The following is a 22,331-nucleotide window of genomic DNA, read 5'->3' on the forward strand; positions in this document are numbered from 1 at the left end:
CATTGCATCTGGTAAAATGATAATTGCCTTTTATATACCATATAAAGCATTGTATCTGGTAAATTGATAATTGCCTTTTATACCATATAAAGCATTGCATCTGGTAAATTGATAATTGCCTTTTATACCATATAAAGCATTGCATCTGGTAAAATGATAATTGCCTTTTATATACCATATAAAGCATTGTATCTGGTAAATTGATTATTGCCTTTTTATACCATATAAAGCATTGCATCTGGTAAATTGATAATTGCCTTTTATACCATATAAAGCATTGCATCTGGTAAAATGATAATTGCCTTTTATATACCATATAAAGCATTGTATCTGGTAAATTGATAATTGCCTTTTATACCATATAAAGCATTGCATCTGGTAAATTGATAATTGCCTTTTATACCATATAAAGCATTGCATCTGGTAAATTGATAATTGCCTTTTATACCATATAAAGCATTGTATCTGGTAAATTGATAATTGCCTTTTATACCATATAAAGCATCGTATCTGGTAAATTGATAATTGCCTTTTATACCATATAAAACATTGTATCTGGTAAATTGATAATTGCCTTTTATACAATATAAAGCATTGTACCTGGTTTTTAAGTTGTTTTTTTACCCTCGCCACCGTAAAGAGACCATAATTATGGGGAGCATAACATTTGATCTGGTAAATTGATAATTGCCTTTTATATTACATAAATTGATCATTGCCTTTTCTACCATATAAAGTTGTGTATAAGTTGAGATAAGATAGAAGATAAGATAGATGACTTAGAGGCTAGGTCAATGAGAGAGAACTTGTTGTTTTACGGGGTAAAGGAGGACGTGGCTGAAGACTGCTCTAAAAAAGTAAAGGATTTCTGCTCGGAAAATCTCAATATGGATGCCTCACACATGAAATTCGATCGTGCTCATAGAATCGGAAACAATTTTGCTAAGAAACCACGACCAATAGTGGTTAAATTTCATGATTACTCAGATCGAGAACAAGTCCGTAAAGTTGGGTACGAAAAGCGACTCCATCTAAAGGAACGGCAGGTGGGCGTCGGCACGCAACAACCGAAGCAAGTGCGAGATGCCAGAAAGGAGCTATATATCCTGTCAAAAAAGCGGAAACAGATAAAGGAAACGACACAAAATTTATTGGAAGAAAGCTTTATATAAATGGTCAGTTGTATGTGGGTAAAACGGCTACGGCACAAATCCATTAGGAATGTCAAGGGAAGCAACCCAAATTACTTACATGGAATGTAAATGGACTTTCAAGAAAATTAGGTGATCCGGACTCTTTGGACATTTTTTATAATTATGACATATTTATAACAACAGAAACATGGTTTTCACAACAAAACGTTTAAATTTAGAAATTAAGGGCTTTAAATGCGATCATTTATATGGGAATAAGTCACATAATGTTAGAAAAGGACGATATAGTGGCGGAATTTCAGTATATTATAAACAGTTTTTAAATAATAAGATTAAGATCCAAGAGAAACTATCATGTGGTATTGTATGGATAAAATTACTTAAATCGCATTTTAATACAGTAGACGATATTTATATTTGTAGTGTATATATTCCGCCAAATAGTTCAAAAGTGATTAATAGGCAGGAAATTGATATTTTTGAAACCATAGAGATAGGCATTGAAAAATATCGAAATAATGGCAAAATCTTCCTAAATGGCGATTTTAATAGCCGAACATCAAACCAAATTGATTATTTATGTTTTGATAGGTATATTGACAGCGATCAGCTGTCAAATTTGACCCACGTACCACCGCGTGTAAGTAAAGATCACGTGACAGATGCTAACGGTACGAGATTATTAAGTTTATGTAAATCTTCAAATATGTTAATCGCTAATGGTAGGTTAAAGAAAGATGCGAATATAGGAAATTATACTTTCTACAACAGAAACGGTTATAGCGTCGTTGATTACTTAATCTTAAATATCAATGATTTTGATATCATCTCAGATTTCAAAATCCTTCCACCGAACGAGTTTTCCGATCATACACCCGTTAAAATAGTATTGGACATTTCAACTAAAACCTGTTTAAAACCCGACAGTGCGCACGAGAATAAACGTGTTATTTGGGACGAGACTAAAAGTCAAGTATTTACGGAGCGTCTAGCCGGGCAACAAAGTGTGATTCAGTTATTATGCGAAAACATAGAGACTAACGGTATTGACAATTCAGTAAGTCAATTCACTACTTTAATACAAGACACGGCATTTTCAGTATTTAGCAAACAATATCAACACACATCGAATAACAAAAAAACGCAGTATCTAAATCACGATAGAAAAAAATGGTTTAATGCAGCGTGTTACGAAGCAAGGAAAAAATTCACAAAAGCAAGAAACCAGTTTGTAAAAAATAAAAATGATATGCGATTGCGAAATATTTATTTTGATTTAAAAAATGAATACAACAAAGTTAAATTCCGGGAAAAGAAAAAATTTAAGATAAACGAGGGTAGGAATATAGCAAATATCGCAAAATCTAAGCCAAAACAATTTTGGAAACATGTAAAAAAGCAATACAAGCCTCAAAATACTCGGACAGAAAATTTAAACATAAATGATCTCGGCCAGCATTTCCAGTCTTTATTTGGGGGTGAAAATATAAGTTTAAACAATTTAAACATACCCGAACAATATGATGCAGAGTTAGACTCAGAAATTTCTTTACTAGAATTAAAGGAAGCCGTATTTTCCCAAAATGATGGAAAGAGCCCCGGGCTCGATAATTTGCCCTCGGAAATATTTAAAAATTCATTTAATATCATTAGCTCTTTTCTACTTAAATTATATAACAGAATGTTTATGAATGCTGAATACCCGAAAACTTGGGGCGAAGGTATTATTATCCCAGTTTTCAAAAGTGGAAATGCGGATGATCCAAAAAATTATAGAGGTATTACCCTTATTAATATCTTGGGGAAAATTTATTCTCAAATCTTGTTAAATCGACTCACAAAATGGTCGAGAAAATACGAAAAGATTAACACTTACCAGTTTGGCTTTCAAAAGGGCAAGTCAACAGTAGACTGTATTTTTATTCTACATTCGTTAATTGCAAAAGTACTAAGTGAGCGTCAAAAGCTCTTTTGTATATTTATAGATTTTGAGAAATGTTATGATAAAATAGATAGGGTATTACTTTTAAACAAACTCTTACAACAAAACATTAGCTCCAGATTTGTTAGAACTATCAGATCTATGTATGAAACAGTAAAATTTTGTGTGCGTCACAAGACAACGTCCCACTTTTTCGAATCGGGGGTAGGATTGAAGCAGGGGGACCCGAGTTCCACGTTGCTATTTTTATTTTTCGTGAATGATCTAAAAGAAAACATAAACTCAAATTTAGACGGAGTAATTAGTGTTAATGAAATTCAGTTTTTCCTTATCATGTTTGCCGACGATACAGCACTTTTTGCCACAAACCCGATATCTTTGCAACTTATGCTAAATGACTTAGAAACATATTGTAATAGATGGGCGTTGAAAATAAATGCAAATAAAACGAAAGCGATGATTTTCGAAACAGGGAATAGGGGCTCAACGTACTATTTTTATTTAAATAGTATTAAGCTGGAACTTGTAACATCATTTAAATATCTAGGGGTATATTTTTTTAAGAACAATAACTGGAACCGAACTCAGAAAAGACTCGCGCAACACGCGTCTTTTTCACTGCACAATCTTTTTATTGTATGCAATCAATTAGAACTGCCAGTGTCCCAAAAATGTAATCTTTTTGATAGTCTTGTAAGTTCTATCTTGAATTATAGCGCGGAGGTTTGGGGATATCATGAAGGTAAAGATATTGAAATGATTCATACCAAGTTTTGTAGAAAAGTCTTAGGGGTAAAAATATCAACTAACAGGGAATGTTTATATGGGGAGCTAGGACGATACCCGATGTTTGTGCATAGAAAATTTATAATGATAAAATTCTGGATAAATATTTTAAACGTACAAACAAATTAATAGTGCAGTTTTTAGTGTTTAAAATTATATGTTAAGGTCAGATGCAGATAATCGAAAAAATTATAATGGTTCTAACTAGGCACATTGTGTTAAACAAATACTTGATGAAATAGGAATGACAAATGTATGGTTAAGTCAAGCAAATATAAGTGTACATTTTCAGTCCATTAAACAGCGTATCCTTGATATATACAAACAAGAATGGTATACAAGTATAAATAATTCAAGTCGACTTACATCATACGCGCTATTTAAGCACGACTTTGTTTTTGAAAATTATTTAAACTTTATAACCGATAAACGTTTCAGAATCGCATTATGTAGGTTTAGAACTTCATCTCATAGTCTACATATCGAAATTGGAAGGTATAATAACATAGATAGAATAAATAGATTATGTAATAATTGTACCATGCATAAATTAGAAGATGAATACCATTTTTTATTAGTTTGCCCTAAATACAGACATCTAAGACATAAATACTTTAAAAGATTTTATTGCCATTGGCCAAGTATTTTTAAATTTGAAAAGATTATGTCAGAGCACCAAAAAAGTACAGTTAACAAAGTTGCCAAATATATATACTTTGCGAACAATTTAAGAAATTAAAAGATGGATGATATCGAGTATACTTCTCTGACTATTCTGTATGTTTTGTTTTTTGTTTAGCTTCATTTCAAGTTCACATCAGTATATGATTGTGTGACCAGACCATCCTGACTGTGTTTTCAATGTATTTTGTAAGAGTTTTAGTCATTGCCATGCACTTTGAACTTTATTGTTGGCATACTGTGTTTTGATTGGTTGTTAGTAATTTCTTTGTATCACGTGCTGATTCGCGGGGTTTTCAGTGCCGCCTACGTTTTTCTGTGTAACCTGTAGTTGAGATTGTTGTCTTCGTAAACTTTTGAAAGTTTGTCTTCTTGTTATAAGGAAATATATCTTGGTCACTTGTTGTTGTAACTGCAAGTAGCTGTCAACCATCATTTGTAATTGCTTGTGACAGATATGTAAATAAAGAAGAGAACTTAGAAGTGAACCCAACATCTTGGTTTTTATTTAATATATAATGCTTTATGTAAAAGCCCAAGAGTAACATTTGGCGCCCAACGTGGAATCATATGGATTTTATACAGTGTTTTTAGCTGCTTATAGAAAGATTCACTATGGAACTTAACATTTTTATCTGTATTTTATTGTGAAGAGCACTATTCTTTGTGCGTGGATTTATATATGTTCAACTATTATTCGTGAACATTGGAATTATTTTGGGTAGCAGTCATTTTGTGGACTTTTAACCCTTTGTCATTTGGATCAAAGGATGAGAGGACTTCATGCTGTAGTATTACTTATTGGTACGATTAGAGGAGAGAAGTAGACGGGGTCTTTACATGATGATACTCTTTATCGTTTGGATCAGAGGATACATATTACAAGGATTCGCAGGAGGAGGATGTTAATTGTCACAGGATATCGCTTATCAGTGCTGGACATTGGGACATTTATTTAGTGATCAATTTGGAACTTTAAGCGCTAGTGGCCATTTAACATATATTCAAGGTTTAGTCTTTACCCAGGTCAATTTGTTACAGTTCTCAGGAGTGTGTGAGTACAACATTTATTTTCATACATAAATTGCAGTAATAGATTATATTTTTGTGTAAAGTATAGAAGTTTTCTTACTTAATTTCATTCTTTTGATATTTTTTTCTATTAATCATTAAAGTGTTACTGCAGTTTTTGTTGAAAGGTAATACTGTGTGATATTGTAAAGATGTGAAAGATTTCACTGCACACTTTAATACTCTGTCTCTAAAAGCTTTTCTAATAGACTATCTGCAGTCTCTTAACATAAGTAAATCTATTTATCTTTTTCTTTATCTTCAGTCTTTTTAACAAAAGTAAAACTATCTAATTTGGTGAATATTGTGCCATTTCGATTTTTTCCTCTACAAAGTTTATAGGAAAAAGAAAACAGATATAAAAACATTCATTTCCATTTTTTGAAACATGTATATTCATTTCTTACAGAAGCACATGTGTTTGTTTTGATTCGATAAGTCACGTGGTTTTTGTTGACTCTTACATTAACTTTTATATCGAGTCATTTTTCTCTTGATTATATTGACAGTGGTTGCTCTGTGGTTTCTGACGATTTATTTGGTTGAATAATAATTTGTTTTTGGTAAATTGTCCGTGATTTTCATTCGCTGACTGTAAACAATATTTTGTTCGTATTTGGGACTATTTTCTTTAGCAGGTGCTCCGTTTTACTGTATTCTTCCGTCTTATGAATGCGTAATTAGCGCGCCAAAAATCTCTACAATTTCATTGGTTGTTACGGGTTGTGGGCTTTGACGTAATACATTTTCTTGCTAAATTTAATTCATTACACACGGCATAGTCTCGTTGATTCACGTTTGCCCTTGTGTATGTCATTGACCTTTACATTGTTTACATTCTGACATTTTCAACGACAGGATTGAAATAGGTAAATATTTTGATAGTTTTTTGCGGCGCTTGTACTTGTAATATATTTAGATAGTAATAATCTTTAGAGTTTATGTATATATTTAGGTACGAGGAGTAAATAGTGTTTATTCTTGATTGAAAATATGTGCAGTTAGTTGCACTTGGTTCTACTTTCGGTTTCGTTACTTTCGATTCCGTCTAAAACATGTGACCTTGTTCTTCTGAAAGGTAGGTAACGAGGAATTTGTAACAATTATCAGCGGCTACTAAAACTGTGTCATGATTACAGATTGATATTGTGGCAAAGTACTATTTAGTGTCCATATTGTTCAGAAGGCCTTTGTGATTTAACAAAAAAATTAAGTATATATTTAAATAAATAAACAATTTAAACAGCTGTTTAATTTCAGTCATAGTTGAGCATCATAGATAAACATTTATTTGACAGATGATTGCATAGTTTGGAGATATTGATTATTGTATTGTGATTTAAATAAATAGATGTAAAATAAATATAATATTTTCTTGATAAAATATATTGTCATCAAAGCTGAAATTTATTTCGGGTTATTGAATTGCACCTCCCTGTCATACTTTATATTGAAACATATTTGACCTTGAACTTTATTTGACCTTGAACCATACTTAACCCCGAACATTAAAGGTCAAACGATAATAATTTAATTGATTGTGTGTGAAAATATAGTGTTTAGACCTGATTTCTGATTGACATTTTATTTATTTTCATTAAAAAAAAACAAAAAAAACTTAGGAAATTTTGACACACTTTATTTTTTTAATGTAAACATTATTACATTTTTTTCTTTTAGGCAATACACAGTTAGATATTAGTTTATTTGATATTGGAAACTTTTCATTTGTCATTGATTGATTAAATTACAATTTAGTACAATTGACATTAAAGATTTTAAATTTTAAATTTTACTTTTTAATTGTTTACTTAGTGTGACAGTAACATACTGTTAATTAATTTACAATTTAACATCCGTATAGACAAGTAAATTAAAGACTATTTACTTTAAAGGTTTGAACTTGGATATATATGATAATGGTTCTACTGCGGCTTAACGTTAAGTGATTGATGGTTTTACTATGTCTTGATATGGGTTAGATAATCCAAAGTACTGATGATCTGTGACTATAGTTCTACAATATAGTGTTCATATTATATTATGAGATTTTTTTATTTGAGAATGTTCATATGATATAGTATATTGATTGAAAAGTAATACTATTGTGAATTAAAGTGAATTACAGTGTAAATCACTGATTGACTATTGATAACTGATATTTGTGAAGCAACAATTAGACATTGTGAATTGAATAGTGAATAGTTTTCATTATGACGACATTAAGTAGCATTGAGGAAGATCCCTACTCACCTGAGGAAGAGGAGAAAGATTTGGGAGAGGAAATTACTGCAGATGAAGCTAAATTGATTGAAGCTTTAAGGACTTTGAAAATTAAGCCCAAATTAGGATCAGCTACTGATTTGATGAAATTTATGAAATTGTTTGGTGATATTAAAGAGGATGATGATGATGAGCATATTGCTACTGCAACAGGACATCCTGAGCCAGCACCTAAGTCAGGAAAGTATCAATATCCACGTTTGTCAATATTTTTTGGCGAAGAAGGGAAAGGTGAAGTAACATGGGATAGTTTTAAAATATGAGGTAGATGCGTATCGTTCTGATGGTATATTTAAGCAGGAACAGATACTACATGGAATAAGACGGGCGTTAAAAGGGAGTGCCAGTGATAAGGTCAGGAGACTCGGACCAGATGCAACACTTGAAGAAGTTATGGATAAACTGGAAAATGATTATGGCACAGTCGAGTCTAGAGAAAGTGTGATGAGGAAGTTTTATTCAAGTAAACAAAAACAAGGAGAATCTGTTGAACAGTATGCTTCCCGGTTAGAAAGAGCTTTTTGATCAAGCCGTGAAATTGGGATCACTTAAAAGAACAGATACGGATATTTTGAAGGAAGTTTTTACATAATGGACTTTTAAAGGATCTTAAACATATGACAGTATACCAAATGGATAAGATTAAGGACTTCAATGACTTTAAAAGAGAATTGAGGAAGATTGAATCTGACTTGAAGGATAGTGGCAGCCCTAAGGACATGAAGGAGAAGACATGTAAAGTGGCGGTGAATACAGAGTCCAATGAGATGACAGAAGTGAAGAAGTTGCTGCAGAAGTTGAATGATAGGATAGACTTATTAGAGAAGCAGAAAGAGGAAGGAGCAGTGGGAGGTGCAAATATTCCGAGATATTGGGATGAAACAGCCGAGGTTATCATAAAGGAAGAGGGATGACAAGAGGCCGCGGATATGCTGGTAGAGGAAGTGAACATATAATGGAGTATATAGAGGTACTGGAGCATATAGAGGTACTGGAGCATATAGAGGATCATACACAGGAGGATCATACACAGGAACTAGTAATCCAGGGGAATGCTATGTATGCAGGAAACCAGGACATTTAAGGAGAGATTGCCCAACTTTATTGAAAAGACATCACCTGTTTCAAGTGTAACGAGAAAGGCCACCGACAACGAGATTGCCCAAAAGTGTAAGTGCCTCTGTTACAGGATCGAACTTTGGCACAGGTAAGTATAACGATCCAAAATAATAGGTGAAACCAACGAAGTTAAAATCTGTATTGAAGATACTCCAGTCACAGCCTTGCTTGATACAGGAAGTTGCGTAAGTGTAATTTCAGAATCTTTTTCAACAGGAATTTTTAACCGGTACATCAATTAAAACCTATAAATGACATACTCAATATTGAATGCGCAGATGGAAACAGGTTGCCATATTTGGGATACGTTGAAGTTAAATTGGATGTAGTAGAGGGATTACCTAAATCAAATTCACATCAATGCCTACTTCTAGTTACACCTGATACCAAGTATTCATCAAAAACTCCAGTAATTTTGGGAACCAATATTCTACATGAACTTCTTAAAGAATGTAAAGAAAACTTTGGTGATCAATTTTTACAGAAGGCGGACTTGTTTACACCATGGTATTTGAGTTTTAGGGCAATAGTTATAAGAGAAAATGGACTGAGGAGGAACAAGAATAGATTGGCCATAGTTAGGAGTGCAGCATTACAGAAGATTATTTTGAAACCAAATGAGACTTTAGAAGTCAAAGGTTATACAGATAAGGAGATTGATTATCCTTCTACAACTGCTATTCTTCAGGAAACTCCGCTTAGTACCATATCATCGAATATAGACATCAATCCTGCTGTAGTTCAATATTGTTATCACAATAATGGAGAAATGAAGATAAATGTGTCAAACTTGACTACACATACTTTGACCATACCTCCAAGGGCAGTAATTTGTGAACTGCAACCAGTGACTGTGGCAGAAGAGGTCTTTGACAAGATAGAAGATGATCAAAAGTCAGATGACATTATTAACGAATTGAACATAGACGACAACCACATACTTGATGACGACCAGATTAAGCAGTTAAAGAAGTTACTTACAAGGCACAAGGACATATTTTCTACCAGTGATACTGACATTGGATTATGCAACAAAGTAAAACATCGTATTGAATTATTGAATAGTATTCCTTTCAAACAACGACATAGAAGAATACCGCCGAACATGTTGGAAGAGGTGCGCCAACACATAGAACAACTTTTGGCTGGAGGTATAATTAGACCATCAAAGTCACCTTGGACGTCTAATGTGGTTTTAGTTAGAAAGCGAAATGGCAAGTTGCGTTTATGTGTTGATTTTCGAATGCTGAATGATCGTTCTGTGAAAGATAGCTACGCCTTACCAAGAATAGAGGAAATTTTCGACTGTCTACATGGCGCAAAGTATTTTACAACTATCGACATGAAGTCGGGGGTACCATCAAGTAGAGGTTGAGGAGTCTCATAAAGAACGCACAGGATTTACAGTTGGGTCAATTGGTTCTTTTGAGTAAAACCGTATGCCGTTTGGGTTGACAAATGCCCCTGCTACTTATCAGCGTTTAATGGAGGAATGTCTACAAGGTCTTAATACTAGGATATGTCTCATATACTTGGACGATTTAATAATATTTTCAGAAACATTTGAGGAACATCTCGAACGATTGGACATTATCATGAAGCGCTTGAAGGACTGTAATTTGAAGTTGGCTCCAGAGAAGTGTTTCTTCTTTAAACCCAAGGTAAATTTTTTAGGACATGTCGTCAGTGGAGCTGGTATCGAGACGGATCCAGAAAAGATTAATAAGGTACAAAATTGGCCAATTCCATCCAAACTCCGATGAATTACGATCATTTCTTGCCTTTGCTGGGTATTATAGGAGATTCATCCGTGACTTTAGCAAGTTAATTAGACCTCTGTCAGAATTGCTGCCGCCTACATCCACCAAGAAGGGACATAAGCGATTGAAAGTGGAATGGAAGTGGACTGAAGTGGAACAGCAAGTCTTTGATAATCTCAAGAAGATACTGTCATCCCCACCAATATTGGCCTATCCTGATTTCAGCAAGCCTTTTGAAGTTCACACAGATGCATCGACCAAAGCGTTAGGAGCCATATTGTACCAGGAACAAGAAGGTGTTAAGAGGGTGATTGCTTATGCCAGCAGGGCTTGTACCAAGGCTGAACAGAACTACAGTGCTTTCAAACTTGAATACTTAGCATTGAAATGGGCCATCACAGACAAGTTTAAAGATTACCTGAGTGGAAAACATTTCACAGTTTTAACCGACAATAATCCTTTGACACATATATTAACCAGCGCAAAATTAGATGCCACAGGTCAACGATGGGCTTCCCAACTAGGACAATTTTCATTTGATATCAAGTATAGAGCAGGATTAAGAAATGCAGACGCAGATGGCATGAGTCGATATCCACACGAGAAGTTAATAGAGGAGGCTGAAGAATGTATTCGAATAGACGACAAAACTGTTAAGGCTATATGCAGTTGTATTGTAATATCACCATTTATTGAGATGTTGCCTGTAGCTACGTTAAACATATTGGAAACAATTGATGTTGATGATGAGAGTCTTTTGTAAAATTTGGGTGAGTATGATTCATATATCTAGTATATAGTATATAAGGTTAATGTAGTGTATTTTGAGTAGGAGCGTCGTGTAGTAGTTCTTTGACATGACATATTTATGACGTCTGACTTAAAGACTGTGACTTAATGACGAGACGTCATTTTTGTAAGGTGGGGGAGTGTGTGACCAGACCATCCTGACTGTGTTTTCAATGTATTTTGTAAGAGTTTTAGTCATTGCCATGCACTTTGAACTTTATTGTTTGCATACTGTGTTTTGATTGGTTGTTAGTAATTTCTTTGTATCACGTGCTGATTCGCGGGGTTTTCAGTGCCGCCTACGTTTTTCTGTGTAACCTGTAGTTGAGATTGTTGTCTTCGTAAACTTTTGAAAGTTTGTCTTCTTGTTATAAGGAAATATATCTTGGTCACTTGTTGTTGTAACTGCAAGTAGCTGTCAACCATCATTTGTAATTGCTTGTGACAGATATGTAAATAAAGAAGAGAACTTAGAAGTGAACCCAACATCTTGGTTTTTATTTAATATATAATGCTTTATGTAAAAGCCCAAGAGTAACAATTGTAAATATTGGCTATATGCACCTTTCAGGTGTTTAATGCTTAATAAATGTTGTTGTTGTTGTTGTTGTTGTTGTATCTCAGTAATCTGATAATTGCCTTTTATACCATATATTTGTAATTTGATAATTGCCTTTTTTTTATATAAACTGATAATTGCCTTTTATAACTGGTAAAACAATAATTGCCTTTTATACAATATATAAAGTATTGTATCTGGTAAATTGATAATTGTCCATCTTGAAAAACAATATTACTCGTTTATAAAAATTTGCACCTTTAATGGAAAATGCCATATCTCAATTCAATTTCAAATCAATTCAATATCTTTTATTGCATTAAACATTTTACAATGCTTGTAGCACAAACAAATATATTAATATACATTGTACATATGTACCACTTTTTTCTCATAAAAATAATTTAACCAATTATGTAAATAAGAATTTTTTTTTTCTCATTCCCCAGATTTCTACTTAAATATCTGAACAAGAGCTGTACTTGAAAGAAATGATTAGCTTTAACAGCACTGACATTTACACACTATCAGAAATACAATGTATTACTGATGAAAGTTTAGACAGACAATCAAAACAAGTTTAACATCTTCTCGTTAATATTTGAAATTCAAGAAAATTATATAAAATCAATAGATAAAATGGTAAACATAATACTGTATTGTTCCTAAAGAATGCAACAGGATGAGATAGAACGGGATATGAACTACAGAATTATCAGGCATATACTCTGAAGCCCTTTAGAAAGACTTTTTGCTGTATACATTTGTACAGCATGTATTGGCTTTTTATTGTTTGTTTTATTGGTTTTGACACCAAATTTTAAACAGTATATCAGTTTTATATCTATCAAATTTACACACATTATAAGACTGAACAACAGATTTTTGTATTATGACTTTTGGCTAATTGTCCTTAATTGTAAGTCTCAAAAACAGTTTGTTTGAATATAAAAATCTGGAGACAAAGTGATCCCTCGGAAGCATTAATCCTAACAAAATTACAAGAGAATTGCAGACTTGGTTTGATTGAGTCTATGTGCAACATCCCTCACGCCTCCTAGCACCGGCTTGAGCGGTACTCAATTATCAACACTTAATAGTGCCGGTATCAATGATCCCGAAGGACCAGAAAAATATTACAACACTGAAGTGAAGTACGTGGCAACGCTTACACTATAATGGTCATATGGCGGGAAACATTCTAGTTTACTGTTGAAGGATTGCATTATTTCCCCTTATTATGCAGGAGTGCTTATTAGAAAGGGGGTACTTATAAGAAATGGAGGAACTTATTAGAAAAGGGGGTATATTTTAGAAAAAGGAGTACTTATAAGCAAAGAGGTACTAATTAGAAAAGGGGGTACTTATAAGAAAGGGGGTACTAATTAGCAAAGGGGTGCTTATTAGAAAAGGGGGTCCTTATTAGCAAAGGGAAGCTTATTAGCAAAGAGGTACATATTAGAAAGGAGGGGGGTACTTTTCTGAAAAGGGTTACTAATAAGCAAAGGGGAAGCTTATTAGCAAAGGCATGCTTATTGGAAAAGGGGGTTTATTTTACAACAGGGAGTACTTATTAGTAAAGGGGTACTCATTAGAAAAAGAGGGTACATAATAGAATGGTGGTACTTATTTAGCAAAGGGGGTGCTAAAAAGAATTGATATGGTAATCAATTTTCTAAAAGACGCTTAGATGATTTATAGGTTGATCTCACACCTTAAATAATTCATCAAAAAAGTTTGTCTGATTTAGATTTGTACCTATTAAAGATTTTAAACACGCAAACTCTATTTCAGTCCAGTTAAGGCTATAATACCCATCAAAAGATTAAAGCTGATCAAATAAGACTTTAGTTTTTATACCAGAATTTCCACACTCAGTGTCTTATCCTACATAATTGACATTCTTTCTATGATTTTGCCATGGGCCTTTAAGTCTAATTACATTTTTAATAGGGTTTTTTATGTTATGTATATAAAGTAACCCTTAGTCTCCTGGTGGCCCATGCAACCTTATGCAGTGCAGACCTAGATCAACTGGCACATCTATCAGTACTGTTTGCTTCTATTCTGTCAGTACATTTTTTAAAATTTTCCCTAAAAATGATGAATGGTTTAGTCCATATTGTATGATGGGCAAGTCAATTTAAAATATTAAGTGTAGTAAGAATTGATGCATAGGGCAAAACAAGGCTGTTTGGATGCACACATTGTATACAATTTTATCATCACCAAATTGTGCTAACTGAAATAACATTAATATTTTGTTTCACTTTTTCAGGATAAAAAAGTTGCTGAATTTTTAAAATATTTTTCTGTTAAGGAAATAGTTAACTATACATTCGGAAAATGAAATACATGGTTGACTAACAGTATATATATTTGACACCCAAATGGCATCTTTTTTTTATTAAGAAATACTGCCACAGACAAATTATTACTCCGAACAGTTATGGGCCTTTAAATGTGAATAAAAATAGTTCCACAAATAAGAAAGATATTCTATTAAGACTAATGAAAATCATTTTCCTTCGAATCCCATCGCAATTTCTTACGTAAATTGTATATTACAACTTAGATAATACAAAGAGATCCACCATGAAGTTTTTCATTTATTGGCGATCAATTATTCAAATAAGAAATCTTCTTTTATTCCCCTGTTATTTTGTATGTCGGATATATTTAAGACTTACATTTTGGCAATAAATTGGCAGATCAGAAAAGATTTAATACATTTTACCATTTTATGGAGGGTGAATAAAACCATGGATTCACTTCTATAAGTAAAAAAATTCATTAATGAATCCATACAAAATTTTCCCAATACATAAAACACAGAAATTTTAACATTATTTCTTTAAATTGAATAAAATCCTTGAATCACAATAAAATCACAATATTTAATAGGCAGGAAATTAAGGTTCTTCTACATAACATCTACTTTTCCATTTCACAAAGAATATTTTGCTCATTATCAGAATTAAATCTGAAACATCAAAGCTGGAATGAGCTCATTTCAACAGTATTAAATATCAAAACAGGAAAAAAAGGACAGCATTAACATGTTATCTTTTCTTTAGATTATTCCTATTTCCTTGTTTCCTTTAATTATAGATTATTTGTGTTAGTTTCTTTGCTTTGTTTTATATCAATTTAGAAAGAAAAGTGATAAATGGTTCAAACCACTGCCTAGAATAATATATTAATTAAAAAACATACTTCAAAATTTTTAAAAAAAAGAACATAAAACAGACAAAATCTTGTGAACTGCCAAAATAACTTTTTTTTTGGTGGATTTTACGCTGCATCACAGTAAAGTCATATGGTGACTTTCCAGTTTTACTGGTGAATAGATAAATAAAACATTTTGGTGTCCCTATGTGCATTACTTCGGGCAGGAATCGGCACCTGAGTAAAACCACAAAAGTTCTGTAATCTCATAAAAGAATCCATAGTTCTCTGTGAGATTTGAACCCACAGTAATAAGGGGCAAGTGGTTTGATGTCAATGACTTCTAACCAGAGATGCCCCTAAAATGAAGATTGAACAAACAATCTTGACCAAGCTACAATAATATTTATGTTGACAAAGTATCATGTATAGGCAAACATAATCTCAGGTTAAGAGGTTAGGGAAAGTAACCATCTCAAAACCTATTTTTATCTGATTTCTTGGAAACTGAATGTTTCTATAGAGTAAAGACGGTGTTTAATCTACCATGTTTAAATAAATATGACACAGAATCTACTGAATTTCACTTTTCTAACACTCTAGCTTTTATCACTGAGTGGCAAATGTTATTATCATTTCAACAATGTTACTTTGTCCATGATGAAAGGGGAGCTAGGTCATATAAAATATGATACTAAAACATCACATCATCTTGTCAGAATCATAAAGATCAGTTTTTTCTCTCGCTCGTAATGGTGATGACACACGATATACATGTATAAAATATATAATTCACAAGATGTATACCAATACTGATATCAATTCATCATCTGAGCTTTAAAATAAAATATAGATACACGAACTCGCAATTATTTAACCAACTCTCTCTAAATCTGAATTTTAATTTAACATTTTATCACACATTTATGAACTTACCTAGACATACATACAATAAACCACGTTGTCTGGAAAAAACAGTTTTTAATCAAAAACGTGATCGATGAGACGATGAAAACATAAAAATTCTCGCTTCCAGCTAAAATTCTCGCAAAAAATCGAAAAAAACCTAGAAATTGAATTTCCGAAATTCCTCGACGCTTCTTTCCAAAGACCGTAATAAATGCTGACAGCTGAGCGACAGTTTGCTGAAATATAAATAAGTTTGTGTCACTTACCTCGTTCTCTGGCATGTGTAACCATTGTTTAGGATTGTCTTCTCCCGCAAGAAATGCGATTAGATCGAGGGCTGTAAGTCTGGTCTGTCGTCGTGACGATACAAAGATCAGGACTGGTTTACTGGGTGAGTGAGATTTGATCGCTGTAATGAAATGGGACGAGTTGTGATACTAATCAATTTACGTCTGTCTAGAAACACTCGAATTAACAATGATTAGGAATTCTAAAATCGTTAACTTAAAATTAAGTTTGTAAACCAGTCTAAAGACATGAATAAATTTGTCTGCTGAACTTCAAGCCTGCTGACTTTGTGTAATTAATTTGCCCTACATTGAATTTGGAACAGACGATTTGAACAATATAAGAATTCAATATAAAATCAAAAACAGATATTAATTAAGCCACCAACATTATAAAGCCTAATCAGATTTCATATGATGTATAAGCTAGACTGATTCTATACTGAAGGCAATTTTCATTCCCGCAGGTTAAGGGTTAATTTATTACATAAAGTCAAAACTGTTTAAATGAATAAAGAAAGAATGTATTATATGATACCATTATTTTGTCCTTTGAAATATGGAGAGTTCCTTAAATCTAAATTTATTAAATATAAAAATCTGGAAAAAGGGCGATCCCTTAGAAACATAAATCACAACAAAATAACATGAAAATTGCAGACTCAGTTGGATTAATTGAGTCTGTACATGAAGAATAAACAAGAGGGCCATGATGGCCCTGAAGTCGCTCACCTGTATAATATGCCCCTGGAGCGGGGCCAGTTTAAACCCCAGGGCTTTTATTTGAACAAACTTGGTAGACACCCATTAGAAGATGTTTCATGCTAAACATCTAAGGTCTAGCTGGTCAAGTTTTTTCTTTACACATAGTTTAAAACAATGACACACCTGGGGCAGGGCCAGTTTTGACCAAAGGGCTTTTATTTGAACAATCTTTGTGGACACTTACTAGAAAATGTTTCATGCTTAATATCTAAACTCTAGCTATTCGGGTTTTTTCAAAGAAGATTTTTAAGTTTTTGCTATACACATGTAAGGAAAATCAATGTCCCCCGGGGCGGGGCCAATTTTGACCCCAGGGCTTTTATTTGAACAAACTTTGTAGACACTCACTAGAAGATGCTTCGTGCTTAATATCTAAACTTTAGCTATTTGAGTTTTTTCAAAAAAGATTTTTTAAGTTTTTGTTATACACATAAAAGGAAAATGAATGACCCCCAGGGCGGGGCCAATTTTGACCCAAGGGCTTTTATTTGAACAAACTTGGTAGACACGCACTAGAAGATGTTTCATGCTTAGTATCTAAACTCTAGCTATTTGTTTTTTTTCAAAGAAGATTTTTTAAGTTTTTGCTATACACATATAAGGAAAATCAATGACCCCCGGGGCGGGGCCAATTTTGACCCCAGGGCTTTTATTTGAACAAACTTTGTAGACACTCACTAGAAGATGCTTCGTGCTTAATATCTAAACTTTAGCTATTTGAGTTTTTTCAAAAAAGATTTTTTACGTTTTTGTTATGCACATATAAGGAAAATGAATGACCCCCAGGGCGGGGCCAATTTTGACCCCAGGGCTTTTATTTGAACAAACTTGGTAGACACTCACTAGAAGATGTTTCATGCTTAGTATCTAATCTCTAGCTATTTGTTTTTTTTTAAAAGAAGATTTTTTAAGTTTTTGCTATACACATATAAGGCAAAATCAATGACCCCCCGGGGCGGGGCCAATTTTGACCCCAGGGCTCTTATTTGAACAAACTTGGTAGACATCCATTAGAATATGTTTCATGCTAAATATCTTAGCTCTAGCTCTTTGGGTTCTTTAAAAAAAGATTTTTTAAGTTTTTACTATATGCATATAGGGAAACATTTTTCTTTTTATAAAAAAAAAAGATATGTACATTGTTCATAGAACTGACTTGTTTGGAATACTATAAAACTTTTCTTTTCAGCTTAATTTGCGGATAAATGAAAATGTTGATTATGTTTAATTTATATAATGGACAAGATTCTGCTTTAAATTTGTATTTGCCTATTAATACTGACTTGGATTCACAACCAATATAAAGTAAGGAGAGCTAGCATATCCCTGCATTCTGATAATACTCTGTACTGTTCAGTTTCTGTATCCCGATGTTGAGCTCCCTTAAAACTAACAATGGACTGGTCTAAATACATAGCCAGGCAAGTTCATTGTAGAAATAAAGCAATTTAAGGGTTAAAATCTCATTAAACTTGACAAAACTTACCTTGAAATGTAGGTTTATTCATGGTAGCCATCCTTGGACAATAATGCTGTCCGGGGAAACCATGTATATGTACCTCTAATGGAACTGGACGCACAGATGGACGGAAATTGTACAAACCAACCTAGGGTTAAAAGAAACATGTGAAATAATCTTTTTTTTTTTTAATTTGTTTGGCTTTAAGTCAAGCAAACAGTTATACAATCATATAAAGGCCTCCCAGCTTTACTGACAGAGACATATCCTGCCCTCTCCTCCATGAATTATTTTAGGAACAAATGAATTCTGTGGTAGAACCACCAACCTTCCATAAGCTAGCTGGACAGATGGGAAACATTAATTTTTTTTATAAGGGGTCGCCATGGCAGAGTGGTTACAATTGCTGATATTAAACCACTTGCCTCTCACTTATGTGGGCTCAAATCCTGCCAGGGACTTTGGAGTCTTTCATGTGAGGATGTTTTCCAGTTAGGCTATATAATTCTAGCTTGGTTTTGGTAATGAAACACAACTTAGTGCCAAGTAAATGTCTCATAGCAGACAAGAGACTGATGCCATGTATAATCACATGATCTCACTTGACATTTATCAAACAGAAGTAAAGTCAACATTACTAAAATTTTATATACAATTCATACTCATAATTGTTAAACGAAACAAAAACAAGGAAACTTGGTCACTCAGCTACAATGGCCATATCAACTGAAATTTACACACAAATCCAAGTACAAGAAGATAATCTAAAAGTATTAAAAATTAAAAAGGTTTTTTCCTTTTTTTAATTTAAAAATTTTTTGATTTTGAAGGAAAAGCCTTGGGCCAAAATTTAAAATTTCCCCGATATCTAATTTGTATGTATACTTGTGAATAGTAAAATATACAAGAGAAAAGCTTCGGCCAGACAGTAAATCTATTTAACAATGTCCCTTGAGGTGCATTAAGACGGAGATTACATCAGCAGCCAGCAAGCAATCTAGAGGTCTACTTTACTGTCTTACATCCAGCCATTACGTAAGCCAGGAAAATGTTCCGAAATATAAAGCTATAAATCCAGTCTAATTCTGGTCTTACAACTTTGTGATTAACAATGTCTAAACCAAAGAAAATAAATAATCAAATAATATTATACATGTACTTTCCCAGTTTTCATACAGTTATCAAATCAAGAGTCAAAAACATTAAATTGGTAAATACATCAATCTCCTGCACTTTAATTAAACTGGAAATTATACTGCTCTCTTGGTAGCAACACCTACAATTTGCAAGCTAACTAAATTAACTTCCTCAAACAAAGTTATGCAAGTTAAGTGGATTTACATGTACTTCTTTAAACATATCTATGGAAGAATTTTGCTCTATATAGGACTTTAAGTAAGATTAGACAACATTTTGGAGGCCTTTTTAAAATTGTCAGAATGTAGTTATGCTGACTTTTAAGTCACACAATGCAATAAAAAGGTCCACCTTAAATGATAAAGGAATACTTCAAAAGTTCATTTTATGCATTATTTAAGGTGAAAACAACACATGAGTAGAACCAATGACCTTCTGTTTGTTTGTTTGTTTCATTTTACGCCTTTTCCCAACAGTATTTCAGTCATATAGGCGGGTAGTTTCCTAACCATCGTTCCTGGAGAGTTACACCAGTACTAGACTACCTTCCTCCGCACTAAACTACCAAAGCATCTCCTGGGGATCAAATCCATGCCAGAGAGGTAACTGGATTAGAAGCCATCGACTCTAACCCTTCGACCATGGAGGCTGTTATGACCTTCTGTAATGTAGCTTCCTTATGTGACCAAGACCTAAGTGTGTTGTTGAATATCAAAGCATATAGTTGAGACATGAAAGTTACAAACTGACAATTTATACATGTAACTCCTAAATACCAAGTACAAGGGGATGCAGAAATCAGTCAAATACAGTCATTGCATTCAAAAGGGCCTACTTGCAAGACGCCACTTTCCTGTAACCATACAAGTACAGGAAACATTTTAGTCACATACGGCAGTACAGTGAAAACATGTATACAATATTACTTACCTGTCCTATAGCCAGCCAGTCAGCTAGATCCCTGGCATTAGCTAGAGCAGTAGACAAACCTACAACTCTCACTTTCTTCTCTGTATGTGAAGAGATAAAGTTGGTTCTTGAGACAATCACCTCTAAAACAGGCCCTCTGTCATTTCCTAAATGAGAACACATACATGTATACCTATATACAGCGACTTTTTTCAGCAATAAAGACAACTAGAAAAAGTCATGAGGCCATGTATTTAAACCAATGATATGGATCGCCAATCTGTTAATAATGAAAACCCTCTCAATTTGATTGACTGAAATATCAAGTTCAATGAGCAATATGCTAGGATGCAAAAGAACAAGTCTGGTATACATGTATATGGGAAAAAGTAATAACTGAGATGGTGATCAATGTTGAGATCAGACAACAAACAAATGCCAGAAAAACTCCTTATCCCTAACTCTTTAGCTGCCTACAATACAGATATACCATCCACATATAACCAACATTAAGACGGTAAACTAGCCACTGGAATATAAAATTAATCATCTGATTTATCTTTTTGTTTGATATTTTTATCTTAATTTTGTTTTAGGTTCGAATTAAATAACTCTTTACTTTTACATAGTGTTTTGTTTTGTGCCTTATGTAGATGAAAAGAAGAACCTTCAATCTAATTCAAGGGCTAATTGGAAAGGGAACCAGGAAGATGGTGTTTCAACCGTTGGCACCAGAAAATGGTGGGGTTTTTTGGGGGTGAAAATTCACACACTCTATATGCAGAAAGAACAAATCGCCAATCCAAAAACAATTGTGCCATGCAGTCCTCTAGTGCACATTTTGCTTGGGTTTGGGCTAGTACAATCTACTTGATCAGTTACTTCATATCTGTTGGTTTTTGGAGTTTTTGGGTTTTTTTGTGTTTTTTTTTCAAATAAGTAGGGTTCATTTTACCCTGACTCTCTGTGCAAGACATAAATTCCTTTAACAACGTCCTCTAACAACGTGTTCATTTCTTTACTTAATTTTATTTTTTTTCCATTTTAAAAAAAAAGATTTTTTCAATTTTATATACCCCAAAAATGAAAGGTGAAATAAGCACCCAAACTGTTATTGTGGGTTTTTGCAAATTTTTTAATTTTAAACTCTGGCAAACAAAAAATTTCCTCAAGGGAAAATCAAGAAAAAGAAAATACCACTGATTTGTTGCATTTTTCGTGTTTATATTCAATTTATAAGATAAAGTCTGGAATTTAAACATTCTGGTGTTCAAAAACACATACCTTTGTTTTATATATTGAAATTTTCTTATTAAAATATGGCTAATTTTTACTTCCTACATTATTATTATCCCATTTGCAAACTTTATGAGATGTGAAAATTCAAAGCAAAATGTAATTTCAGCATTGTTTTTACAAAACTATCATTTACATTAGTAAAAACGAGCAACAGCGCGATTTTAACCATGAATTTAAAATCTTTTATTTTAATTTATCAAGAATTTATTCTCAAAGGTTTTCCTTAAAAGAAATTTTAATCCTGTAAACATATT

At 33.1% G+C, this 22,331-nt stretch overlaps 1 protein-coding gene across 1 annotated transcript in view; it reads right to left on the minus strand.

The window, feature by feature from the left end:
• LOC132732489 (activating signal cointegrator 1 complex subunit 3-like) overlaps positions 1 to 22,331 on the minus strand; it is a 238,080-nt gene that overhangs the window by 179,868 nt on the left and 35,881 nt on the right. The window contains exons 28-30 of the mRNA XM_060718923.1: positions 20,800 to 20,945; positions 18,760 to 18,880; positions 16,488 to 16,630 (exon numbers count right to left, since the gene is read on the minus strand). Of these exons, the coding sequence (XP_060574906.1) occupies positions 16,488 to 16,630; positions 18,760 to 18,880; positions 20,800 to 20,945 (410 nt within the window). The remainder of the gene's footprint in view (positions 1 to 16,487; positions 16,631 to 18,759; positions 18,881 to 20,799; positions 20,946 to 22,331) is intronic.

Source organism: Ruditapes philippinarum, unplaced genomic scaffold (assembly GCF_026571515.1).
Source record: "Ruditapes philippinarum isolate M1 unplaced genomic scaffold, ASM2657151v2 ctg269_1_1_1_1, whole genome shotgun sequence".
NCBI classification, from domain to species: domain Eukaryota; kingdom Metazoa; phylum Mollusca; class Bivalvia; order Venerida; family Veneridae; genus Ruditapes; species Ruditapes philippinarum.